Below are 23,360 nucleotides of genomic sequence, written 5' to 3' on the forward strand. Positions count from 1 at the left end.
GTCTGAGAGCTTCGGTGGAGACTGGACCCAAGTACCCACTGCCTCACCAGGCCTGAACCAAAGCTGTAAGTCTGGAGCCAGACCAGCCTCTGGCCCACGTTCTGCAGACTCTTTTCTACCTAGGCCCTCAAGCCTGCAAGCATTGGTTGAGCACATCCTAAGTGCCTACCTGTGGTTGGCTATGCATAGACAGGAACATTCATTTATCTATTGGATGTACTGAAAGTCATGTGCTCGGCATGAAGTCCCTGAAATCCCTGAAAAATATGAAAAGACAAACCCTGCCTGTCGAGCAGCTTAAAATCTAGAGAGTAAACAGACAAGGCAAAGGACAGCTCCTAAAGATGTAAGCAGTTGCTTGCTTCCAGGGGAGTCTGAATAAAGTGTGGCTGGAGCATAAGAGCCCCTCAGCCTGGCTGAGTAAGTCCAGGAAAACTCGGAGAAAGTATTTGCGGCGAGACCTGAAGGGAGAAGGAGCTTGCCAGGTAGACAAGCGGAGAGACCGCAGCTTGGGAACTGCAAGTAGGTCATTACTGCTACAGTGGAGAGTGTGAAGTGGGGAGTGGTGGAAGATGAGGTTGGACCAGTGAGCAAGGACCAGATCTTACAGTTCCTGGTGTGCCAGGCTAAGCAGTTTGGATGTGGGGTCACGTTGAGACTGTGGATTTTTGAGCAGGTGGAATGCGATCCATTTGCATTTCAGAAAGATGACTTTGGCTGCAACAGGGATGACTGAGTCGGGGAGCTCGGAGAGGAGGTAGTAACTCTGAATTGAGCCAGTGGCAGTGAGGGTGGAGAAAGTATAGGTCAGAGTTAGCTAATTGGGCTTGGTGATTAATTGGAAGTGAAGAGGGATAAAGAGCGAAGGATGACTCCCAGGTTCCTGATCTGGGCCAGTGACTGGATAGTGGGGCCACTCACTGTCACGGGGAACACTGAGAGAAAAACAGGTTTGTGTAAAATATAAGCTCATTTTGGTAAATGGTGAATGCGTGTAGCTTATGTCCAGGAGGAAGTGGCTCTCTGCAGTCTGGAACTCAGAGAGAGGCCTGGGCAAGTGACAGATTTAGGAGTTGTCAGTATAGGGGGTCCTTAAAGTCAGGGAAGCGACTGAGATCATCTGGGGAAGTGAAAAGAGAAGAGAAGGGCCCCAAAGCCAAAGGCAACTACCCTTGGTCCTTGCTCTCAAAGTACTCTCCCTTGTGCGGTGGGGAAGAAAAACCCTGCATAAAGCCTCAAAATGCAAGGCAGACTGAGCTCTGTACTTTGGTGAGGGATGGTCAGAGAGTTCCCGGCTCTGGAATGGGGAGGGGACTAGGCTAGCAGGGTAAGACCAAGTTTGCTCCTGGTAATTCAGCAGCAAGGGAGAAAGGGGGACCTGAGCTGCAGTTGTGAGATCTAACCACGAGGTGGCGCCTCAGCATCTCCTTGTGCCTGATTTCCCCCACCCTGCAAACAGCCCGGCCCAGAGCAGAAGGTTGTCAAAGGCTGGGAGGAGGGTGGCTGTGTCAACAATAAAGGAGGCCGGCCTGAGTCTTTTCTTAACATAAAGTCCAAACGCAAACTTAGGGCTTTCCTGGTGGCACAGCGGTTAAGATCCCGCCTGCCAATGCAGGGGACACGGGTTTGAGTCCTGGTTCGGGAAGATCCCACATGCCGCGGAGCAACTAAGCCCGTGCACCACAACTACTGACCCTGCTCTCTAGAGCCCGCGAGCCACAACTACTGAGACCCGCGTGCCTAGAGCCCATGCTCTGCAACAAGAGAAGCCACTGCAATGAGAAGCCCGCTCTCAGCAACTAGAGAAAGCCCGCGCGCAGCAACAAAGACCCAATGCAGCCAAAAATATAATTAATTAATTAATTAAAAAAAAACCAAAAAACAATGCAAACTCACTTTTTGAAAAGAGAGGGGAAGATTTGAGCCTGGGAGAAGAGCAATAGGGCAAGTATGCCAAATGGGGGCCCATGTATGTCTGAACATGCGTACCCATGTGTCAATATATGTCCTGTGTTCCCATGTGTCCCATAAGTGTCTCTGTGCCCTCTGTGTCCAGGGGTGTCTGCACATGTACCCCTGTGCACATTCCAGGGCTCCACATGTGTGCATGTGTTCCAGAGAGTGGGCAACCAACAATGCCCACCTCCATGCCTCAGAAAGTGAGGATCCCCTTGGTGAACAAGAAGGGCAATAGAGTCTGCAAGCACAGGACCCGGAAGCTTTGAGGAGCCCCCAAAGCAGCAGCAGACCATGCAGAACATCCATCTCCCTAGTAGCCATAAGTGAAATCATTCATTCATCAGGTGACCTCCCCAGATTATACCTGGGTTCTATGTCTAGCTACCCAGGGTCATGTTCACATGGAGGCTTCCTAAAGGATGCCTCAGTAGGCTGAGGGATTCATAAACTCATCCATTCATTCATTTGTCATTTATTTAATGAGCGTTTGCTGAGCACCTGCCATGTACCAAGCCCAGCACTAGACTAGACATATTTTCTCTTTCTCCTTTCATCTTCTTCTTGTGAACGGGTTCATGAGGCAGGAAAGGAAGATTAGGTTCAGCTGCAAGGAGCCTAAAATGCTGGTTACAGTGTTTAAAATTTTTCTCCCCAAAGATGAGCCATGAAGAACCGCAGGAGAGTTTTTAGTCAGGAGGTAACATGGTCCAGTCATTTTTGTGGAAGAAGAGATATGAATGAAGGCAGGAGACCATTTGGGGGTGGGGGGTTGTTGCAATGGTCTAGGCAGTGGTACTCAGACTTGACTTTGCTTCTGAGCTGCCTTACAGGCAACGGCTGGGCCCCACTCCCAGAGTTACTGATTCAGTGGGTCTGTGTGGGGTCCAAGAACTGGCAAGTTCTTCTAACAAGTTCCCAGATGTTGTAGGTGATGCTGGTCCAGGGACCACACTTTGAGAACTACTGGTCTATGAGGAAGAGTATGGTAGCTTAAGATGCTGACAGAGGATGGAGAGAGATGTTTAAGGATTAGAAATGACAACACTCTATGAGGATTAGCTTATGGAGGTGAGGGAAAGGACAGAGGCTGGGATGGCTCTTCTTAATTTGAAGGATGGTGGTGCCACTTAAAGAACTATAGAACACAGGAGGAGAGGCAGGCTGGGGTTGGTGGTGGGGGTGGAGGAAATGTTGAGTTCAGTTTGGGCCTTGGAAAGTCTCAGATGGCTGCAACAAGGTGTCTGGAGGAAAGATCCAGCTGACAAGTGCATCTATGGGTCTGGATTTTTGGTGAGAGATACAGGCTGGAGATAACAAGGTTGGGAGATAACAGCAGACAGGTAGTCATTAAAGTCTTGAGAGGGGATGAACTCACTAGTGAAGAGTGTAGATAGGAAGAAAAGGCAAGAGCTGCAACTCTGGCAATGAATAACTGACCTTAAGGATGTGAGTGAAAAGAGGGGAGATAGAAAAGGAGACTGAGGGACTTCCCTGATGGTCCAGTGGTTGAGAATCCACCTTCCAACGCAGGGGACGTGGGTTCGATCCCTGGTCGGGGAACTAAGATCCCACATGCTGCGGGGCAACTAAGCCCACGCTCCACAACTATTGAGCCTGTGCACTCTGGAGCCCACGCCACAACTAGAGAGAAGCCCGTATGCCTCAACGAAGATCCCACATGCCACAACTAAGACCCAAAGCAGCCAAATAAATAAATAATTTTTTTTTAAAAAAGAAGACTGAGAAATGGTCAGATTAGAAAGGAGGAGAAAGAAGCAAGAAGAGGTTGTCTTAAGCTGCAGGGAAGTAGGGTGAGGAAACCCAAGGAAGCCACTGGGCAGGCAGCTCTTCCTGTCATTGTGGCCTTCCCAAGCCTACTGGAGAGAGCAGGAGAGCCCCAGAGCTAGGCACAGGCATCATCAGCCTCGCTGCTCCTGGACGTCTCCCAAAGGGGTCCACCGAGCTGCATGCATTCAGTCACACATACACCTGTCCTGGAGCCTGATATCCAATGTCCTGTGGCTGAAGTTGAGGGTCGGGGGAAGAGGGGTCTCACCATTGACTCACATATCCACACATATAGACACACACACACACACACACACACACACACACACACACACTCCTGACCTCTGATCTGTCCTAGGCATGAGGTTGCAGAGCTGCCCAATTTTGCTTCGTCTACCACCCTAGCTGGTGGTTCCACCTTCTGGAAAGTTCTTAGTGATGAAACCTTGCCTGCTTCTAGCCTCCTCATTCCCCCAAAGCCTCCCAGGCTGAGATGACCCAGACCTGAGTTCTGCACCTGCCGTGTGCCTTCTGGGATGCCTTCCTCAAGTCTCCTCCACATACCTCCCATGTGTTAATGGTATCACCTCTATCTCCCTTTCTCCTCTAATTTAGCTCAATATTTTTACCTTTACTTTCTCATCTTCCACTTCATTAGAAAGGGGCCTAAGAAAACATCTAGCCCTCTCTTCCTTCCCATACCTTTTTTTAAAAAATAATTAAAAAAAAAATTTTGGCCATGCCGCACAGCGTGTGGGATCTTAGTTCCCTGGCCAGCGATTGAACCCACGCCCCTTGCATTGGAAGCACACAGTCTTAACCGCTGGACTGCCAGGGAAGTCCCCCTCCCATACTTTTTTATTGTTGTTTGTTGTTGAAGTTGCAGAAACTGAGGTCAGAGAGGAAAAAGGTCTTGTCCAGAATCACACAGTCCATCGGAGTCAGGACTAAATTCTAGGCACCTGAGTCTAAGGCAATATAGAATAGTAATTCTGAACCCAGAAAGAGGCTAGAAGCAGACTACACCAGCTCTGCCACTTAACTAGCACCTTGATCTTGGGAAAGTCATGTCACCTCTCTGTGCCTCACTTTTCTCAACTGAGAATGGGGGTGATAAGGGTTTCTATCTCATAGGGCTGTTGTGAGAGTTAAATAACTCAATACTCATCAAATACTTAGCATAGAGTCTGGCACACTCTGTAATGTTTGCTGTGATTATTTCTACTCTGCCCTGGTCTGAGCATCTTCCCTTTTTTAATTTTTATTTTTATTACTTTCTTTTAGCACCTTCCATCTGCTTTCTTAATTCCCATTCCCCTTAGCATTCCTCTCATTTCCCTTTCTTTAACCCTTGTCCCTGTTCCTTAGGAAGGGAGGGTTGGGTTTTGAAGGAAAGAAAGATAGAGGGACTGCAGGAAGTGGAACATGCTTGAGAGCCAGCCAGTGCCTGCCATGGTAACACACAAACACACAGCCTGCGCATGTTAGTGTGAGGAGAGCACACGGTCCACATGATGTCAGTTACACACAGCTTCACTCAACGTCCTCTGGGAGCCCACACTCAGTCAGCCCAGGCCCTCATGGCTTCAGAAATAGCTTGAGCCCTTCTCAGGTGGAACTCACGATGCCCAACCCCAGTGTCAGGCAACTCTCTCTTTCGGGCCAGTTTGTGTCTCCAACTTCCTCAGACCCTGGCTTGGCACTGGGAGTTACCAGCTGGGGGAAGCCTGAGTGAAGTAAGCACCCTCAGAGGGGCTTTGATCCAGAAATGTGCAGAGAGGCTGTGATGGCCCCCAACTCACACACACACACACACACACACACACACAGATACTGACATGTGTGCACATGAGCCAGCAGGCTTGAGTCTGCAGCTCACAAACTTCTTCCACCTTCAAGACTGCCCACCTCATCCATAATCCAGTGAGGCGGTTAGAGAAAGGACTGATACCCATTTTACAGACAGGGGAGCTGAGGCCGAGGAGTAGTGCTTTGCTCAAAGGCAAAGGTGCAATAGAACCGATAGCAAACTAGGGCCCTTATGTCCCAGCCTCGAATCCTTCTCTGTTTCAAGGTGACTGGGAACTTCGAGCCTAGAAAGCGATCAGACAAGCGCGGGTTGGAATCACAACCCTCTATCCTTCCCAGGGGGTTGCGCCAAAGCTACGCCTCCTCTTGGGCTGTCGCTGGGGAGCTGGGAGAAAGCGGCCCTAGCGTATCTCTTTAATGCGCGCCCCCGGAGGCCCGGCGCGCCCCCGCCACTATAACTGGAGTGCATGGAGCAAGCTGCGTTCAGAGGAAGAAGGGCGGGCGCTGGGCGCCCATTGACCGACTTTTCCAAGTGCGATCAGCGCCCGTCCGGCCTACATCCCGCCCCCATGGACCCGCCCGGGGGCGCCCACTGCTGAGGACCCGATGTCTATTGGGCTCCGGGCTAGGTTGCACCCTGCCACCGCAAAGTGACCCCCCACGGGCCGTACAGGCTCCCAGCACCTCTTCCCGCAGAGCTCGCCGTCGGGCGAGGGCTCCACCGCCGCCACGCCTCGCGCCCCGCGCTGCCCGCCCCATGCTGGTGCACACTTACTCCGCCATGGTGAGTAGTCTCGGGCCCGGGGACACCGGGGCGTACCGGGCCGGGATCCGGGAGCCTGAATGCTGGACCTTCCGAACCTCCTCCTCCAACGAAATTTCGGAGGGAGGGGGCCACAGCGACTCCGCCCGCTGAGAACTGTGCGCGCCGGAGACCAATGTCCCCAGCCCAAGGCTCCCGCGCCCACGGGTCATTCAGAGATAGACCTCGGGCCTCGGGAAGCGGGCAGGACGGCAGCTGGCCCCTCGGGAGCTGAGGAGGGTCCTTTCGGGCTGGGTCCTTTCAGCTGCCTATGGGTCGCCTAACGCGCCCCTTTTCTTCCCCAGGAGCGCCCCGACGGGCTGGGCGCAGCGGCTAGCGGGGCCCGCCTGTCGTCGCTGCCCCAAGCGGCCTACGGGCCGGCGCCGCAGCTCTGCCACACGCCGACCGCCGCCGCCGCTGACTTCCAGCCGCCCTACTTCCCGCCGCCCTACCCGCAGCCGCCACTGACTTACGGCCAGGCGTCCGACGCCGCCGCCGCCTTTCCCCATCTGGCCGGAGACCCGTACGGTGGCCTGGCGCCCCTGGCACAGCCGCAGCCTCCGCAGGCTGCCTGGGCCGCGCCCCGCGACCGCGACTACACCGCCGCTGTGCCGCGGCTCCTGCACGGCCTGGCAGACGGCGCGCACAGCCTGGCCGACGCGCCCTTCGGCCTTCCCGGGCTGGCGGTGCCGCCGAGCCTGGAGGACCTGCAGGTGAGGCCCGAAGGGTCCGGGATGGGCCAGCATCCGCTGCGGTGACTTAGGACCTGGCTGGAGGCAAAGAGTGACCAATGCAGGAACCCGACTTTTCTCCCAGCCTGACACTTCTTGCTTGTGACTCCCAGGATGCGTCCCACGTCCTAGGTTAGACGCTGCCTGGCCTTTCGGGCGGCCTGACACTGAGTCCATGAGCAGGTGCCTGGATGGCGGCGACCCTTCGCCGAGTAAATGGGCAGAGGCCGAACCACTTTTGTCCCTCTCCACTGGGCAACGTAGGGAACCTATGCCCAGTCGCGGTCTACTGGAGCAGCCTGTACCTGGAGCGAAGCGAAGTGGAGGAGTTGCCTGTCTTAAGGTTCCAAAATGCCCTTTTTGCACGGCATGGCGAGGCACCCAGGGCTCCAACTCAGCCGCAAATGGTGGAGCGCCGGTGAATCCTGGTCCCGCCCGTCGCCGGCCGCAGGCGACGGGTGGTGCGCGTTGGGTGAAGCAGACAGGACAGGGACCGGGGACAGCAGGGGCTTGGGAAGCGAAAGGAGACTAGATCTACAAGCGCCCTTACCACCACCCTGTCCTATTTGCAGGCCATGGACGAGCCGGGAATGAGCCTTCTGGACCAGTCCGTGATCAAGAAAGGTAAGGAATGGCGTGCATCTGCCAGGGCAGAACCGGGCGAAACGGTGCAGGCCCCGGCACACAGACCCAGTTTCTTCCCCTGTGGCGCGTCCCTCCTGTGCGTCGCCAAGCTCACTCTTTACCAAGGCAAGGGCACTCTTTTGGATCTGGAGTTAATTTGCAAAACGAGTTAAACCACTTCTCTGTTTCCTAAGAGGTGTTAATGGGAGTGCTATTCCCATGGATGTCGTTAAATGATTTCCACTTTACCAAGCCTTATCATTTCCTAGCCTGTCTGGTGCTTTCTGCCCCTCCCTTCCTAGCAGGGCCTTGGGGACCTTGAGGTTTCCCTAGGGAATGTTTTCTCGGTTTGGGAGCCTCTTTCAGCAGTTTAGGAATAGGGGAGCTGGTGTGTGACTATTGTGTTGGGCTGTGCGCAGGAGGGTCAGGGCTTGGGAGTTGGTGTCTATGTGAGTTTGGGATCCTGTACATGTCTCTATGTTGCTTTCCCAGTATTTCTTGGTGTCTCTTGCTGTGAGTGTGTGACGTGTGTCTGTTATGTTGGTGTAATTTCCATGTGTTTGGGGGTCAGGGTCCCTGTTGTATCCCAGAATTTGTTCTTTGGCACTGAAGATCTTTAAGCATGTAGGGTTGCTCCCTGTGTATTTTCAGGATGTTTGTGTCTCTCTGCCCTTGGAAAAGCCAGGGGTTTGAGATCTGCCCTCCAGTGGATTTTCGGGCCTGTGAGTTCTGACTGTGACAGGGAAAGGTGAGAAAGACAGAGATTCAGAGAGGCCCAGGGATAAATTTGGGGCAGGTGCAGAGAGGAATATGGAGACACAGACAAGCCTGCTGTACCTGGGGCAAGCACTTGAGCCGGGATTGGCTCAAGTTGTTTTTCAAACGAGTGAATTCAAGCCTGGGCTCTGTTTGCCCTCCTTGAGTCCCAAGGAGGTGGGGTGGGGGGAGCTGGATTTCAAAAGTTGAGGCTGAGTTACCTGGGGCTGGGAGTTAGCTGGACCACCTGGTGTACATGTGGGGAAGATGAGGAGACAGGCCTCCCAGAACTTGGGAGAAGGGAGCTCCAGGTATTGGGGCTGTTACCTGGAGCTGGGGGTTTGGGGAGGCTGCCTGCAGTCCGGGCAGGTGTACACTCAGAGCCAGCTCTTCGCTGGCGGCCGCTGCCTTGCTTTAGTGGATTATTTGGAACCCGACAGAAGGGAGAGCTCGGTGTGCAGCGGCAAGAGCCTGCCGCTGTGCTGTCCACCCAGAGATTCAACCATGGTCTTGGTCCCCAGTTCTGACTCCTGCCGCCCGGGCTCCACAGGCTACAGGGGCTCGGCTCACTGACTCCCTCAGGGAGGCCAGGACTTTGCATTTTGGGAAGGAGCTTGGGGATTTCTGCCCTGGGGAAGGGTAGAAGGATCAGGTGGGGCTCTGAGTACCTTAAACCCCAATCCCCTGGCCAGAGCCAGGACAAAAGACTGGCTACCAAGAAGGAACCAAAATTGCCTCGAGTTCGTTTCTCTCAAAGGACATCAGCTTTCATAAATCCCGGGTCCTAGGGGTGTGCCGGGATCCCCGAAGAACACAGTGAGTGCAGCCGGGACTGTCCCGAGTGCTGCACACGGGCTCCGGCGGGTGGGGGATGGATGTGGGCGCTGGTGCTGTTCGGGATGTCGCCGATGCGGGCGTGCACACCGGCCGGACACCAGTGTCAGCCCGTCGGTGGCCCAGTGGAGCCCGGCGACCTGAGCTGGGGACTGCGTCCTGGGGGCCCCAACCCGGACATCGAGTCACAGCCCGGAGCACTGCAGCAAAGGGGGAGGGATGAGAGCCGGGGCTCCCAACGGAAGGAACAGGCTGGTTCCTGAGTCGCGAGCTTGTCCTTCGGCTGGCGTGGCGAGCCTTTGAGGAGGAGAGAGGGTCATTGCGGCAGAGCCGATCTGCGAGGTCCGGACCTCGCAGCGGGGTGCGTGGGCGGGCGACCCAGCTGTGGCTAAGCAGGTGGCCCGGTTGGAGCCCTGCGCCCTGGAGCCTCCACGCCCCACGCGGCGGGTAATTTTCGTTTGGGCCCTCCGCAGTCACTGCGGAACTCCGGCCACGCCGCCAGCCACTTGGGCACAATTGATTAGCGTCCTTCTTCGCCCTCAGGCCTTCTGAAGGCATCGGGAGCCCCGGTCGAGTCCTGAAGTCCTCCGGCACCTGCCAGGGGCGGTGGAGGACCATCCCACTCAGACCCGGGTCCTGGAATTATAGAAGGTCGTTCTTGGCTAGCTGAAGCAAAGGATTCATTCCTCCAGCTCCTCCCGGCCCTGGCGGGAGGGGCAGCTGTGTCACGGGCGGTTGGAGTCCTAGGCTGTGAAAGGGAGGCGGCCGCAGCCCTACACCAGAAGCAGCCTTGCTACCGCAGGGAGGCCTCGGGTCTCGACTTCGACGGTGCGTCCAGGGAGGTTGTAAAATCTTCACTACTCCAGGCAGGGGAGGGGAGGCGAAGTCCCCGCCCCACCACACACTTCCAGGCCGGCAGCCCGTTGTAGCCAGGGCTGCCGGGGCAAGGATGGCAGATGGGGCTGAGGCTGACCCGAAGGGAAGTGGGGAGCCCTCAATTTTCTGCCCACATTTGTCACTTTCAGTTTCGTGACTTGTCCTAGGGGCACAGAAAGCAGGCGGGACTGGCCTGAGAGACAGACATGGACAGGAATATTTCCCAGCCAAGAAAGGCAGTGAACAGGGTCTGTATACCTTGTAGCGGGAGCTCAGAAGAGGAGCAGTGAGTGCCTGAACTTGGGAGGCTTCCTGAGGGAGAGGCAGCAGGGGGCTCAGTAGGTGTTCAGATTTGTTGAATGAAGGGTTTGGAAGTCTGAGTGCATTTGGAGAGGGGGTGTACAAAGGGCCGAGCTACTTTCGCTCCACTAGGAACAGCACGTGCCTATGCCCTCTCTTTGGAAAGCCAGACAGGTTTAAAAAGGTTAAAAATCTCCGTGGGTTTCAGGCTATACAGTCACAGCTGGAGGGGAGTGGTTTGGGGATGAGAATTGAGATAATCCTCCTTTCCTCCGAGGAGAGTGGGTAGTTGCCTAATTGGGGGTGGGGAATCCCTCTCTGCTGGGCTCTGTTGTCCAGTCTCAGGGCAGGGGATGATGTAAGTTCTCTGCTCTCCCTGGATCTGGGGAAAGAAAAGGGAGATGGGGAGTTTCTGGGCTTCCAAGTGAATCTACAAGCAGGGCCAGGACCGGGGTGAGGTAAGTGAGGAACTCACTTGAGGCAAGATTTAGGAGGGCGCCTAAAAGCTCAGTAATCAAGGTAAATGATACATCTTAGTGCAATATGTTTAAAATTTTTTAATGCAAAAAATATCCACAATAAACGAAATATCAAAATTTACGTAAAGATGGAATCTGACCCTGCACTTCTACAACCCTGCCTCACTTGCCTCCCAGGCTACCATTGGCCCCAGAATGAGACAAAAAAACTGGTGCCCATGCAGATAGACTGTGGACTGTACCTGAGGGCAGCATAGAGCAGGGCAGTGAACGGTAGCAGTTATATTTAAAAGAAACCCTCTAGGGGAGAGGAAAGAGGGGAGGGGGGAGATAGGAGTAGGGGATTAAGAGGTACAAACTTACTATGTATAAAGTAAATAAGGTACAAGGATATATTGTACAACACAGGGAACATAGCCGTTATTTTATAATAACTATAAGTGGAATATACCTTTAAAAATTGTCAATCATTGTGTTGTACACTTGCAACTTATATAATATTGTACATCAACTATCCGTCAATTAAAAAAATAAAAGAAACCCTCTAGCAGTTGGTGAGAAGGAAACTTAACCAGCAGGTCCCACTGGGGAGATGAGGGGACTCAAGTGGGCTGGGAGAAGGGTCACGACCCCTCCTGTCTGCCTTCCTCCTGCTGCCCCTTCCCCCCAGGCTTTGGACCTTAAGTGGTACCTTAAGTGTGGTCTAAGGAACCACATGCATCAAATCCCCAGGGGTGCTTGTTAAAAAATGCAGATTTCCTGGGCACCATTTCACATCTACTGAATGAGAATCCCTGGAATTATGGCCCTGGAACTTCATTTCTTTAACTGATTGATTGAAGTAAAATGTACATACCTGAAATTCACCCATTGGAAAAGTGCAGTTCGATGATTTTTAGTAAATGTATGGAGTTGTGTAACCATTACCACAGTCTGTTTTAAGACATTTCCAACACCCCCCAAAGTTCCTCCATTCCCAGTTGTAATTAATTCCTACTCCAGGCCTTAGGCAACCACTGGTCTGCTTTCTGTCTATATGTTTGCACATACTGGACACGTTATATAAATGGAACATGTAAGTATGCTGACTTTTGCATCTAGCTTCTTGTACTTATAATGTTTTTGAGGTTCATCTGTGTTGTAGGCTGTATCAGTAGGTCATTCCTTTTTTATTGGCTAGTATACTCCATCGTGTGGATGTAACACATTTTGTTTATTCATTCAGCAGTTGATGGACACTGGGGTTGTTTCCACTTTTTGGCTAGGATAAATAATGCTGCTATGATCATTTACACGCATGTCTTTGTGTGGACATACATTTTCACCGCTCTTGAACTCCTAGGAGTGAAATGTCTGGATTTTATGGTAAGTTTGTCTTTAATTTTTTTAAAGAAACTCCCAAGCTGTTTTCTAAAGTGGCTGTACTGTTTTACATTCCCACCAAGAAAGTGTGAGAGTTCCAGTTTCTCCACATCGTCATCTGCACTTGATATGTCTCTTTTTGATTATAGCCTTCCTGACGGTACCTCAGTATCCTTTTAATTTGCATTTCCCTAATGACTAATGATGCTGAACACTTTTCCATGTGCTTACTAGCCATTCATATATCATTTTAAGTGAAATGTCTACTCACATATTTTGAACATTTTCTAATCGGGTTGTATATCTTACTATTGGATTATAAGAACTCTTTATGTATTCTGGATACACATCCCTGATAAGATACAGGATTTGCAAATATTTTCTTCAAGTCTATGGTTTGTCTTTTCATTTTCTTAATAGTGTCTTTTTAGGTGCAAAGGTTTTCGATTTTGATGAAATCCAGTTTATCATTATTTTCTTTTATGGATCATGCTTTTGGTGTTATATTAGGAACTCTTTGCCTAACCCAAGGTCATGAAGATTTTTCTCCTGTATTTTCTTCTAGAAAGACTTGCAATTTTAACCAACTTTCCAACAGAGTCTATTACACACTCCCCAGAATCCATGGTCAGACCATATCTACCACCTGTGGACAGAGTGTGTAGACTTGTGTATGTGTGAGAGAGTCTTGTCTGATAGATTGGCTAACTAGGAGCTCTGTCTGTAGGACATTCCTATGTCTGTAGGAGTGTGTACATGTGAATGGCTTCTGCATTCATGACCAGGGGGACACCATGGGTAGACCACTTCAGCTTTAGGACACTGTGGTGTGGGAGACAAACACTGGTCCCTCCTTTGCAATCCGTGCTAGTTAATTCCCACCTTCGTGACTGCTCCTGTCCCAGGCTACCTGCTTCCCTAACCCTGGCCTCCAAACCTCTGTCTTTTTTTTTTTTTTTTTTTTTTTCAACCTGCATCGTTAGGCGGACTCTCAACCACTGAGCCACAAGGGAAGCCCACCTCTGTCCTTTTTGAAGGAAGAAGCTGAGGAAAAGGGTACAGACAAGTGGGGAAAGCAACAAAGTCTGTAATTCGTATACACAAACCCATGTCCGCCTGTCATGCGCTACATTAGCCGCACCTATGTTTGCATAAATCTGGCATATACTCTATGTTTAAATATATCAGCAGGAGCAAAAGCACTTGCAGATATCCTTATGCATTTTGCCGCATTCTTGCAACAGTCGGGCAGAGCCTATGTGTATATAGCTGGGGCTCGGTATTTGTTGTTAAGTGTATATGCACAGTCCCATCCTCAGTGCTCTATGGCAGGGCATGTAGTTTTTATGTATAGATGTTTGTGTGACACGTGTGCTCACATACGTCCCTGTTTGTACATGTGCAAACAGCTTCACCCAGCTTTGGCCTCTCTCCTCTCTCACAGTGCCTGGCCTCCGGGGTCCCCAGATTTTAATAAAAGCTGGATAGAGGAGGCTGCTGGGGGAGAGAGGAATTCTCTGTTCCTCTGACCATTCCCTCTGGCTAGGAGTCATGGGAGAGAGGACAGTCACTTTGCCCTTCTTGTTAATTTGCTAATTCATAGTTTTAGTTGTTTAAGTCGAGCATGAGGTATAATTTACGTATAGTACACCCTTTTTAGTTGTGCATTTCTATGAATTTTGACAAATGTAAACATATAGTCAAGATATGAAATATGTTAGAGAATGGTTCCATCACCCCAGAAAGTCCCCTCAAGGCAGAGGGACACAGGTGATGAGGGAGCCCGTGCAGAGGCCTGGGAGACACTGGGGTGGGGGGTGGCATGGCTGCTATTGCGTGTCCAGTGTCAGTGTGTCTGTTGGGTCAGGACATCCTTGCTCCTCACTCTGGGGCGGAGGCTGGGATTAGGATAAGAGGAGTGAGGCAGGGTCGTGGAAGAGCGGGATCAGAGCCTGCTTCTATTTAAATTTTTGATATTTTGTCACTGTAGATTTTTACATTAATTTTTACTTTTAAAAATATTGCATTAAAATACTGTTTGCCTTGATTGCCGAGTTTTTTGCTGCCTCCTTAAATTTTGCACCCACGACAAGCGCCTCCCCTGCCTCACCCTAGTTTTGGCCCAGCTCTGGGGACAGGGAACTTGCCTGGGCTAGGGTGTGTGCTGCTACTCTCTCCACCTCCCCCCACCTCTTCACTTCTCCCACTCAGCCCCATCCATGACCTGTTGGCCCTGCCCTGGTGCCTGAATAGGGACGACCCAGGGAGGAAGGGCAGTTTTACCATCAATTGCTAAAAAAGGAATGAGGTTCCCTTTCCGACCCTCCCCCACCCCCACCCCATGCATATATTGGCTGTGAGTCTTCACACTTTCTCCCATTCCATGCTTCAAGGGCCCTTGCTTCCCTCATTTATTCTACATTCATTGACACCCCCTTGTGCCAAGACTCTGCTCTCAGGCACTCCCAGTTGGTGGGGAAGACAGAGGAGGAAGCAGACATGAGGTTCAGTGTGGTAAGGACAGCGACAGAGGGTGAAAAGGAGCAGGGGGTGAGGGCTTAGGAAGCTTTGCATTGGGGGTGGTGCCCGGACTGAGGCTTGAGAAGGAGGAGGCCCCGCTTAGTAAAATGGAGAAGGGCTCCTGAGACAGACAGCAAGCAGTTCTGCGGGGCTTAAAGAGCCCACACGCTGGTGAGCTAGTCGTCCCGCATCCCAGGTGGTGCTTCACACGTTCCATGTGACCTGTCCTGGGTTTTTAAATTTTTGAATCAGTTGCCAATGTTTAAAAATCCAGGGACTTCCCTGGCGGTCCAGTGGTTAGGATGCTTCCATTGCAGGGCGCATGGGTTCAATCCCTGGTCGGGGAACTAAGATCCCACAAGCTGCACAGTGTGGCCAAAAAATAATAATAAAGTAAAAATCCAGAGATTTCACCTAGAAATCTCAAATCCTTGTCTCACCAGCAAAAACAAAAACAAAACAAACCAAGAGTTCTGGCAATGTTGGTGTATCCTGCATGGTAACACTCGGCCAAGTAGCAGGTCTCCCACATCTCACTTACTTATATGCTAACTCCTGTGCTCCCCCCCTTTGAAGTCTAGAACTGTGCTGTCCACTGTGGGAGCCACGGGCCACGTGTGGCTATTGAGCACTTGAAATGTGGCTAGTCCGAATTAGGATGGGCTATCACTGTAAAATACGTGTTGAAGACCAAGGACAAAAAAAGAATGTAAAATAGCTCATTAAGGGATTCCCTGGTGGCGCAGTGGTTGAGAATCCACCTGCCAATGCATGGGGGCATGGGTTCAAGCCCTGGGCGGGAAGATCCCACATGCCGTGGAGAAACTAAGCCCGTGCACCACAACTACTGAGCCTGCGCTCTAGAGCCCACGAGCCACAACTTCTGAAGCCCGCACACCTAGAGCCCGTGCTCCACAACAAGAGAAGCCACCGCAGTGAGAAGCTCGCACACAGCAACAAAGAGTAGCCCCCGCTCGCCACAACCAGAGAAAAGCCCACGAGCAGCATTGAAGACCCAACGCAGCCAAAAATAAAATAACTTACCAAAAAAAGCTCATTAATAATTTTTAAAATATCGATTGTATGTTTCAGTGATAATATTTTTATTTTTTATTTATTTAAAAATTTTTTAAATTTTTATTATTATTTTTTTTGGCTGTGTTGGGTCTTTGTTGCTGCATGCGGGCTTAATGTATTCTTAACCACTGTGCCACCAGGGAAGTCCCGATATTTTTATATACGGGGTAAGTAAAATATATTAAAATTGGTATTAACATGTTTCTTACTTTTTAAAAATAGAGCTACCAGAAAATATAAATTTATATATGTGGCTTACAGTATATTTGTATTGGTCAGTGTGGGTCGAGAGCCTAAAGGGCAGATGGAGGACCAGGCAAAAGGGGTAGGCAGGGCCGGACCACAAAGGAGGGTGAAGGAGGACATTATGACAGTTAAGAATGTGAACTTTAAAGTCCATGGTCAGAGGTCAAGACCCATGTCTGCTCCTTATTGCTGTACTATCTTAAGTTCTTTGAACTTTTAGTTTCTTCATCTTGAAATGGGGACAGAAAATAGCATCTCCACAGAGCTGTTAATATGGAGCACTTGGTATATAGTTGGCACTCACTGAAGGATAGGCGGCAGCATTCTGCTCAGCTATGGAGCTGGAATTTAATTCTCGGGCACTGAGGGGTTCTAGGCTGGGGAGTGATGGGTGTTTCAGAAAGATCCCTCTGGAGCAGGGGCTGGGCAGAAATTCAGGTGGGAAATGAGTGAGCGTCCCTGTACACCTGGAGAAGTGGCTGCATCCAGGGCACGTGGAGAAAAGAAAGCCCTAGTACGTGGTGATGGATGGGATGTGGTGGGAGAGGGCAGCGTGGAGGGCCTCACTGAGGTTTCTAGCTGGGCAATGGGATGGAGGGTTTGAATGTGCATCCAGAGAGGAAAAAGCTGGAGGGGCTCTGCCAGGCCAGGGACTGGGCCAGCCTTGCTTACCTCTGCCTTCCCAAGGCTTAGCACAGTTCCTGGCACACAGGTGCTCAGCAAATATTTGCCAAATGACTGGAGGGCCAAGTGCTGCCTTTGATGCCATAGTCCAGGGCTTGCTACTGGTACTAAGTCTACCAGCTGTGTGATCTCAGCCACATTACTTCACCCCTGTGGGCTTCAGTCTCCTCATCTGTAAAAGGGGAATAACAACATAGCCCCCTGGTGGGTTGTTCTGAGGATTCAGTGAGGTTATCTGTATGGTGAGTGCTCAGTGACTGTTGGCCTCAGGCTCCCCACTTGATCCCCCTCCCCAAACACACAAGGCCTGCCTTTTCTACCAAGGCTCTCACTTCCTTGAAAGAAGAGAAGCCCAAGGGGAAGCAGGTGCCTCAGTCAGTCTCCCTTCGCCCTGATGCTTAGCAGAGAATGGAGGTTAGACTGCAGGAAGAACTTTCTTTTAGAGCCAAGAGTGTCCAAATGGGTGTTAAAAAATAAACTTCTCAGATTTCCCTTCCTGTCCTTCATAGATATTAGTAGATAATTAGAAAGCATTTGGGGGAGGGGGTGATAGAGTGTGTCTCTTCATTCTTGGTCTCCTTGAGCATCCCAGAGAGACTTGGCAGGAAAGGGGCCAGGGCTGGAGGCCTAACGGGACCATAACCTCCCTGTCCCTGGGATGTGGGAGCCCAAGGGCCCCAGGCCTTTCACTGATCTGGGGTTGTGGGTGAGACGTGGGGATCACAAATGAGCGGGGGGAATCAGGGATTGCCTGTGATTGTGCAGATCTGGCTGGGCTCTGCTGCAGTGACCCAGGAATCCTGCCTCCAGCTCATATTCCATTTCCTTATTTCCAACTCCCTCTCTGATTACACATGGCAAAACTCCAAGACTGCTGAAGCTGTTTGAGTTTTAACAGGGAACCAGCCTGACTCAGTGAAAGAACAGGGGTTCAAGAGCCAGAGAACTTAGGCTTTAATGTCTACCACCCATTAGCTGAGTGAGCTAGAGGGAGTCACGTTAACCTCATTGTGCTTCAGTCTCTTCCCTTGTAGAGCAGGCATAGTAGAACCTCCTTCCAAAAGGTGCCGGGATGTACAGATGCAGCTGTGTGTACACAGCATGCTAGAACGGGGGCCAGCACACAGCTGGTGCTTCAGCAATGCGCTCATGCCACAGCTGGCTAGTGCCCGTGTCCGGTGGTCCCTGGCTCAGTGTTGTCTCTCTCTCCCTTGCTCTTGCTTCTGCTTCACAGTCCCCATCCCCTCCAAAGCCAGCAGCCTTTCGGCCCTCTCATTGGCCAAAGACAGCTTGGTTGGCGGCATCACGAACCCCAGTGAGGTCTTCTGCTCCGTGCCAGGCCGGCTGTCTCTGCTCAGCTCGACATCCAAGTACAAGGTGACAGTGGGGGAGGTCCAGCGGCGACTCTCACCTCCCGAGTGCCTCAATGCCTCTCTCCTGGGTGGTGTCCTTCGCAGGTAGGAAGGCCAGCCCACAACTTCCTGCACAGTGTCAAAGCTAAAATGTGTGGTCGTTTCAGACTTTCTCAGGAGATCGTAGAGGGGCCGGCCCCACCCCAGGCCACAGGGTCATCTCCACCTCAGTCTCCCTGGGGGATTGTGCATGCTCTCTGGGCAGGCCTAGGTCCTCAGCAGCTCCCATGGGTCTGTGGGCTTGGGGGTCGCGGGTAGAGAGGAGCCTGGGTACAGAGAAGTGATGGAGGACTCACCCACATTGGGTACGATGGACAAGGCTGGGTCTGGGGAAGGGAGAGTGCCATCTTCACCCCATCCCTCAGAAAAAGGATCCCCGGGACCTGAGGCCCATTCCCTGTGTCAGTATAGTCCTCTCTGGTGCGTGTGTTTTGGGGTGGGGAGCATGGGGTGCATGGTTTGTCTTCATAGTTGTGTCTGTCTCTCTGTGTGCGTGTCCTTGTGCCTGGGTATTTCTGCTTCAGGGCTATGAGCTTTGATATGTTTGAGGATAGTGTTTGTGTGTGTGCATGTGTGTGTATATGTAGTGTAGGAGTGGCCAGGAGTATATGTTTCCGTGAGTGTGAGTTTCCTGTGTTACCTTTAGTGAGATGTGTTGGTTACCGTGTTCTACTCTGAGTGTGTATGTTGTGTGTGTGTGTGTGACTGCATGCGCACGTGGAGCTAGACATATGTGTGTTTACCTGTCTGTACCTTTGTGTGGGGCTGCATCTGTGCAGGTGTGGGAGTATCTCCTTATTCCTGGTCTCTTTGAGCAACCCAGAGCGACTTGTATGAGTCTGTGAATGTCTGTACAAATGTCCCTGGGATCCTGACTTGGTGTGAACATGTGTCTCTGACTGTATCCCTGGGTGTTTGAGTCTGTGTGTCTGTCTCTATTGGTGTGTGTGTCTCTATTCTTGGCCCTCAGTGTGCGTTCATCTGTGTATGTGTCTATGTGCTCCTGGGCAGCCGTGTGTGTAACAGTGTCTCCCCATGTGTCTGTGTTTCCCTGTGTGTTTCAGGGTCTGTGTGTCCCTGGGTAGCTGTGTTGGTGTGCTCAGGTGGGAAAAAGGACCCTAAGATGCTGGTTCATCCTGCCCCACCTTGGGCTGGCCCTGTTATTGAGAGGATTAGGGAGAAGTGAGGGGTTCCTGGAGCTGCGTGCTAGGCCCCCCATTCCCATCTTGGCTGCAAAACCAGTGAGATTAGGAGATTGGGATCAGGTAAATAGAGACCCCAGAGTGTCCCCAGGACCAGACCCAAGCCTCAGCAGGGTTGGTGGAGGCAGGAAGGCCCTGTTGGGTCACTTAGCATACATGCTTCATCTTGTCTTCATAGTGTGTGTCTGTCTTTCTGTGTGCATGGCAAGGGCCAAGTCCAAGAATGGGGGCCGGTGCCTGCGGGAACGGCTGGAGAAGATTGGGCTCAATTTGCCAGCTGGTCGTCGCAAGGCCGCCAATGTGACGCTGCTGACTTCACTAGTAGAGGGTGAGGCCTGAGGGGACCTGTGTCATCCAGTGTGACTGTGTGTGGCTGTCTCTAATGCAGGAGGGTGTGTTAGTCATGTGTGTGTTCTCTGTGCACCATGTATAAGTAAGGGGTGTGTGTGATATATGTGTACAGTCTTTAAGTGTATATGCAAGCACACATGTGCATGTGCCGGTGCAGTAGAGAGCACGTGTGTGTGTGTGTGTGTGTGTATGGGGGGAAGAGTGGCCAGTGTTTGGATGTGGTAAAGAGATGAGGGGGTCAGAGTCCCTTCCTTGGAGGTTGGTGACTCTCAGCTTGATCATCTTGAGTTCAGGCTCTGGGACAACTGGTGGGCTCAGCTCCCACCCCTTAGCTCAGAGCCCATCTGAGGTAGCCCCAAGGGAGGGCAGCGGGGTTGTGTCTAGAGCTGAGAGGGAAATCAAGAAAAGATATATATAGAAGCAGGATGGCCCCGGTCAGGGGTTGGAGTGTCAAGGCCATGCTCCAGGCTCAAAGGTACACCTGGCTGTAGTGACGGCTCATCTCTCTGCCTCCCCTCCCTCCTAGGAGAGGCTGTACACCTGGCCCGAGACTTTGGCTACGTCTGTGAGACCGAGTTCCCAGCCAAGGCAGCTGCCGAGTACCTGTGCCGCCAGCATGCTGACCCGGGGGAACTGCACAGCCGCAAGCGCATGCTGCTGGCCGCCAAGTGAGTGAGGGTGCCACGCACTGGCTGTCATGGGTGCCGCGTACAGGCACATGGGTGCAATGCACAGACACAGACACCAAGCATGGGCACAATGGATACCACTCGTGTACATGTGATGTACACACGGTACATGCAGCACTGCACACAGGCACACCTAGGTTCCATGCTGTGCACTTGACAGGGCACACATGGATACATGTGAACATATCTGGGTTCTACACATCAGCAAACAGTGTCACAGACAGGCTTACGTAAGTCCACGTGTGGGCACCACCAGCCCCAGTCCCGTCATGGGTCTGAGGTTCTCTGGCCTTGCTCCCCCTGCCTGAGCCTTGCCAATCAGCCCCTCTGCTCCAGTGACCTCCATCAGGGCACCAACTCCCACCCAGACCCCTGGGTTGACCCCCCTTTGTTCTTACTTCACATCTGACCCCTCTGCAAGTCTCACTGATGCCTCCCTCGCCACCACTCGCATGCCACCTCAACTCTGGTCTCCCAGTCTCACTCCTGGACGTTCACCCCAGCGCCCCTCTGTTCCCCCAGCCTCCCTGCACATGCACTGATCCCTACCCAAGAGCCTTCAATGGCTCCCACTGCTACTGCAATTGATTTTCAAACTAGGTTCTGTAGGGATGCCGCAGGGCCTGTTTAATGAACTGGTGTTCCATTAAGATTTAGTTTTTAGAAAGGGTCCCATTGCAAGAAGAGACAGACATGGGGGCGGTTTGAAAACCACCATTCTGTCAAGTCCAGACTCCTTTGAGGGCCCCCATAATCTGGTCTGCACAAACTCCACCCGCTCCAACTGACCCACTTGCTCTCTCCTGCCCTCCTGTCCTTGGGCTTGTTCTTCTGCTTAGAACACCATCCAGTCCCCCCACCTAACAGTCCTTCAAATCACAACTCCATGCTCCCGCCTTCAAGGTTTCCTCAAGTCCCCTAGGCAGAATTGGAATCACAGACTGATGGGACTGCCATGACTCATGGGGCCTTTGAGGCTGCTCATATTGGAGCTGGAGAAACATTTCTAGGGCAGGGATCACCTCACTCAATCAGCTAACTCATCAAGCACTTTCTGGGTCCCAGTCATGTCTAAGATGCTGACCCGGTTCCTTGGTGATGCAAAGGTGAGACACAAGTGATTCTCCTGCCTGAGCCATATATCCAGCCACATACTGGAGATGGATTCAAATCCCAGCCTAGTCACTTGGGCAGGTCATCTAACCTGTCTGAAACCACCCAGTTTCCTCTTCCATGTGATGGGAATGATAATAACATTATAGATTTGTTGTGAGGATTAAGTGAGATGATACATACAGTGTGCTTGGCACAGCATCCAGGCCTCAATTCATGTTCACTGCTAGCTATTATTTCAGTTATTTAAGGCAGATTCTGGATTGTTCCCCAATAATTCCATAGACAAACCTCTTGAAGCATTGGCTGTTTTGGGTGGAGGTGGCAGTAGGAGAGGGAATCAAGGAAAGTTTCCTGGATAAGGTGGGAGTTGAGCTAGACTTGGAACGTGGGCAGGACATCCACAGAAAAAGAAATCGTAGGGTACTGGCATGTGCTATTTATTAGGTGTGTGATATTGGGCAAATCAGTTAACTTCTCTAAACCTTAGTTTACTTTTCTCTAACACGGGTATGATCATCATTTGTAGACTGTTGGGTCAGCAATCATATATATAATGTATATAAAGTACCCAGTATGTGGTGGGTCCTTCCCTGGACTCAGACCTTTGTCCTCTAACCTCTGACCCTCCTTCCCCCACCAGGCAGATCTGCAAGGAGTTTGCAGACTTGATGGCGCAGGACCGTTCACCGCTGGGGAACACCCGCCCAGCACTCATCCTGGAGCCCGGAGTGCAGAGCTGCCTGACACACTTTAGCCTCATCACCCACGGCTTCGGCGGGCCTGCCATCTGTGCTGCCCTCACTGCCTTCCAGAACTACTTGCTGGAGTCACTCAAGGGGCTGGACAAGATGTTTCTAAGCAGTGCAGGCAGTGGGCATGGTGACACCAAGGCTTCGGAGAAGGATGCCAAACTTCGGAAGTAACTGCTTCCCCCACCCCATCCCTAAGGGGCTCCCAAGGTCTGAAATGAGGTCTTTGCTCCTGGGGGTGGGCCTGACAGGATTAAAAGGTGGGGTCGGAGTCAGGCCAGAAAGAGAACATTCCTCCAGAAACCCATGAGTTAGGGGTCTGGGCTGGAGTAAGGGGAGGTGGCCTCTGTGGTGGTTTGTAGATAAGGGCCCAGGCGTCTGCCTCGCGTGTGCGATTTTCTGACCCTTGACTGCGAGAAAGGCTTGGACAGGAAATTGCATGGAAAAGCCTGGTTCTTGGGGCCAGCGCTGCCCATTAGGGTGATGGGTGCTCCTAGAGGCCAAGGCCTTGCTGTTTTTACTAACAGCAGGAGAGGAATTAACAAACCAGGTGCTACTGAGGAGTTGGTGCCCTTCATCCCAGAATCTCCTACCCCCAGAAAAGGGGTGCTGGCAGGAGGCCCCAGTGGGCTCTTTGGACCCCTGCCACTCTTGTAAAGAAGTGGGCAGGAGGGGCCCTCAAGGAACAGAGAAGATAAACACAAATTGGATAACTTGAATCCAGGCTGCACTTCAGTCCTGTTGCTGTGTCCTATTTATTTATGTTGTAATTTAAAGTTTTAAAATGTTCAGTGCAACTTATTTATCCCAATGAGTTGAGGACTCTTGTTTCAATGTTTTCTGCTTATGCACCAAGATGTCCAGCTGGACCAGGATGGAGAGGGTGTTTTTGCTCGCAAAGGGCTGTTGGTGGGCCAGGAGGGAACAAAGATGTCAAGGACCCCAAGGTTGTTGCTGGGATTTTGTATTTGCTGTTGTTTCTCTTGACCCTGCA

At 51.7% G+C, this 23,360-nt stretch overlaps 1 protein-coding gene across 1 annotated transcript; it reads left to right on the forward strand.

Moving 5' to 3' along the window:
- The first annotated feature begins 6,313 nt into the window (after positions 1 to 6,313).
- On the forward strand, positions 6,314 to 22,540 carry TFAP2E (transcription factor AP-2 epsilon). The gene is made up of 7 exons (XM_024738849.1): positions 6,314 to 6,340; positions 6,664 to 7,071; positions 7,662 to 7,713; positions 18,082 to 18,304; positions 19,671 to 19,789; positions 20,339 to 20,480; positions 22,258 to 22,540. The coding sequence occupies exons 1-7, from the start codon at positions 6,314 to 6,316 to the stop codon at positions 22,538 to 22,540; spliced, it is 1,254 nt and encodes a 417-aa protein (XP_024594617.1).
- Positions 22,541 to 23,360: the final 820 nt, after the last annotated feature.

Source organism: Neophocaena asiaeorientalis, unplaced genomic scaffold, assembly GCF_003031525.2.
Source record: "Neophocaena asiaeorientalis asiaeorientalis breed wild unplaced genomic scaffold, Neophocaena_asiaeorientalis_V1.1 scaffold106, whole genome shotgun sequence".
Taxonomy (NCBI): Eukaryota; Metazoa; Chordata; class Mammalia; order Artiodactyla; family Phocoenidae; genus Neophocaena; species Neophocaena asiaeorientalis.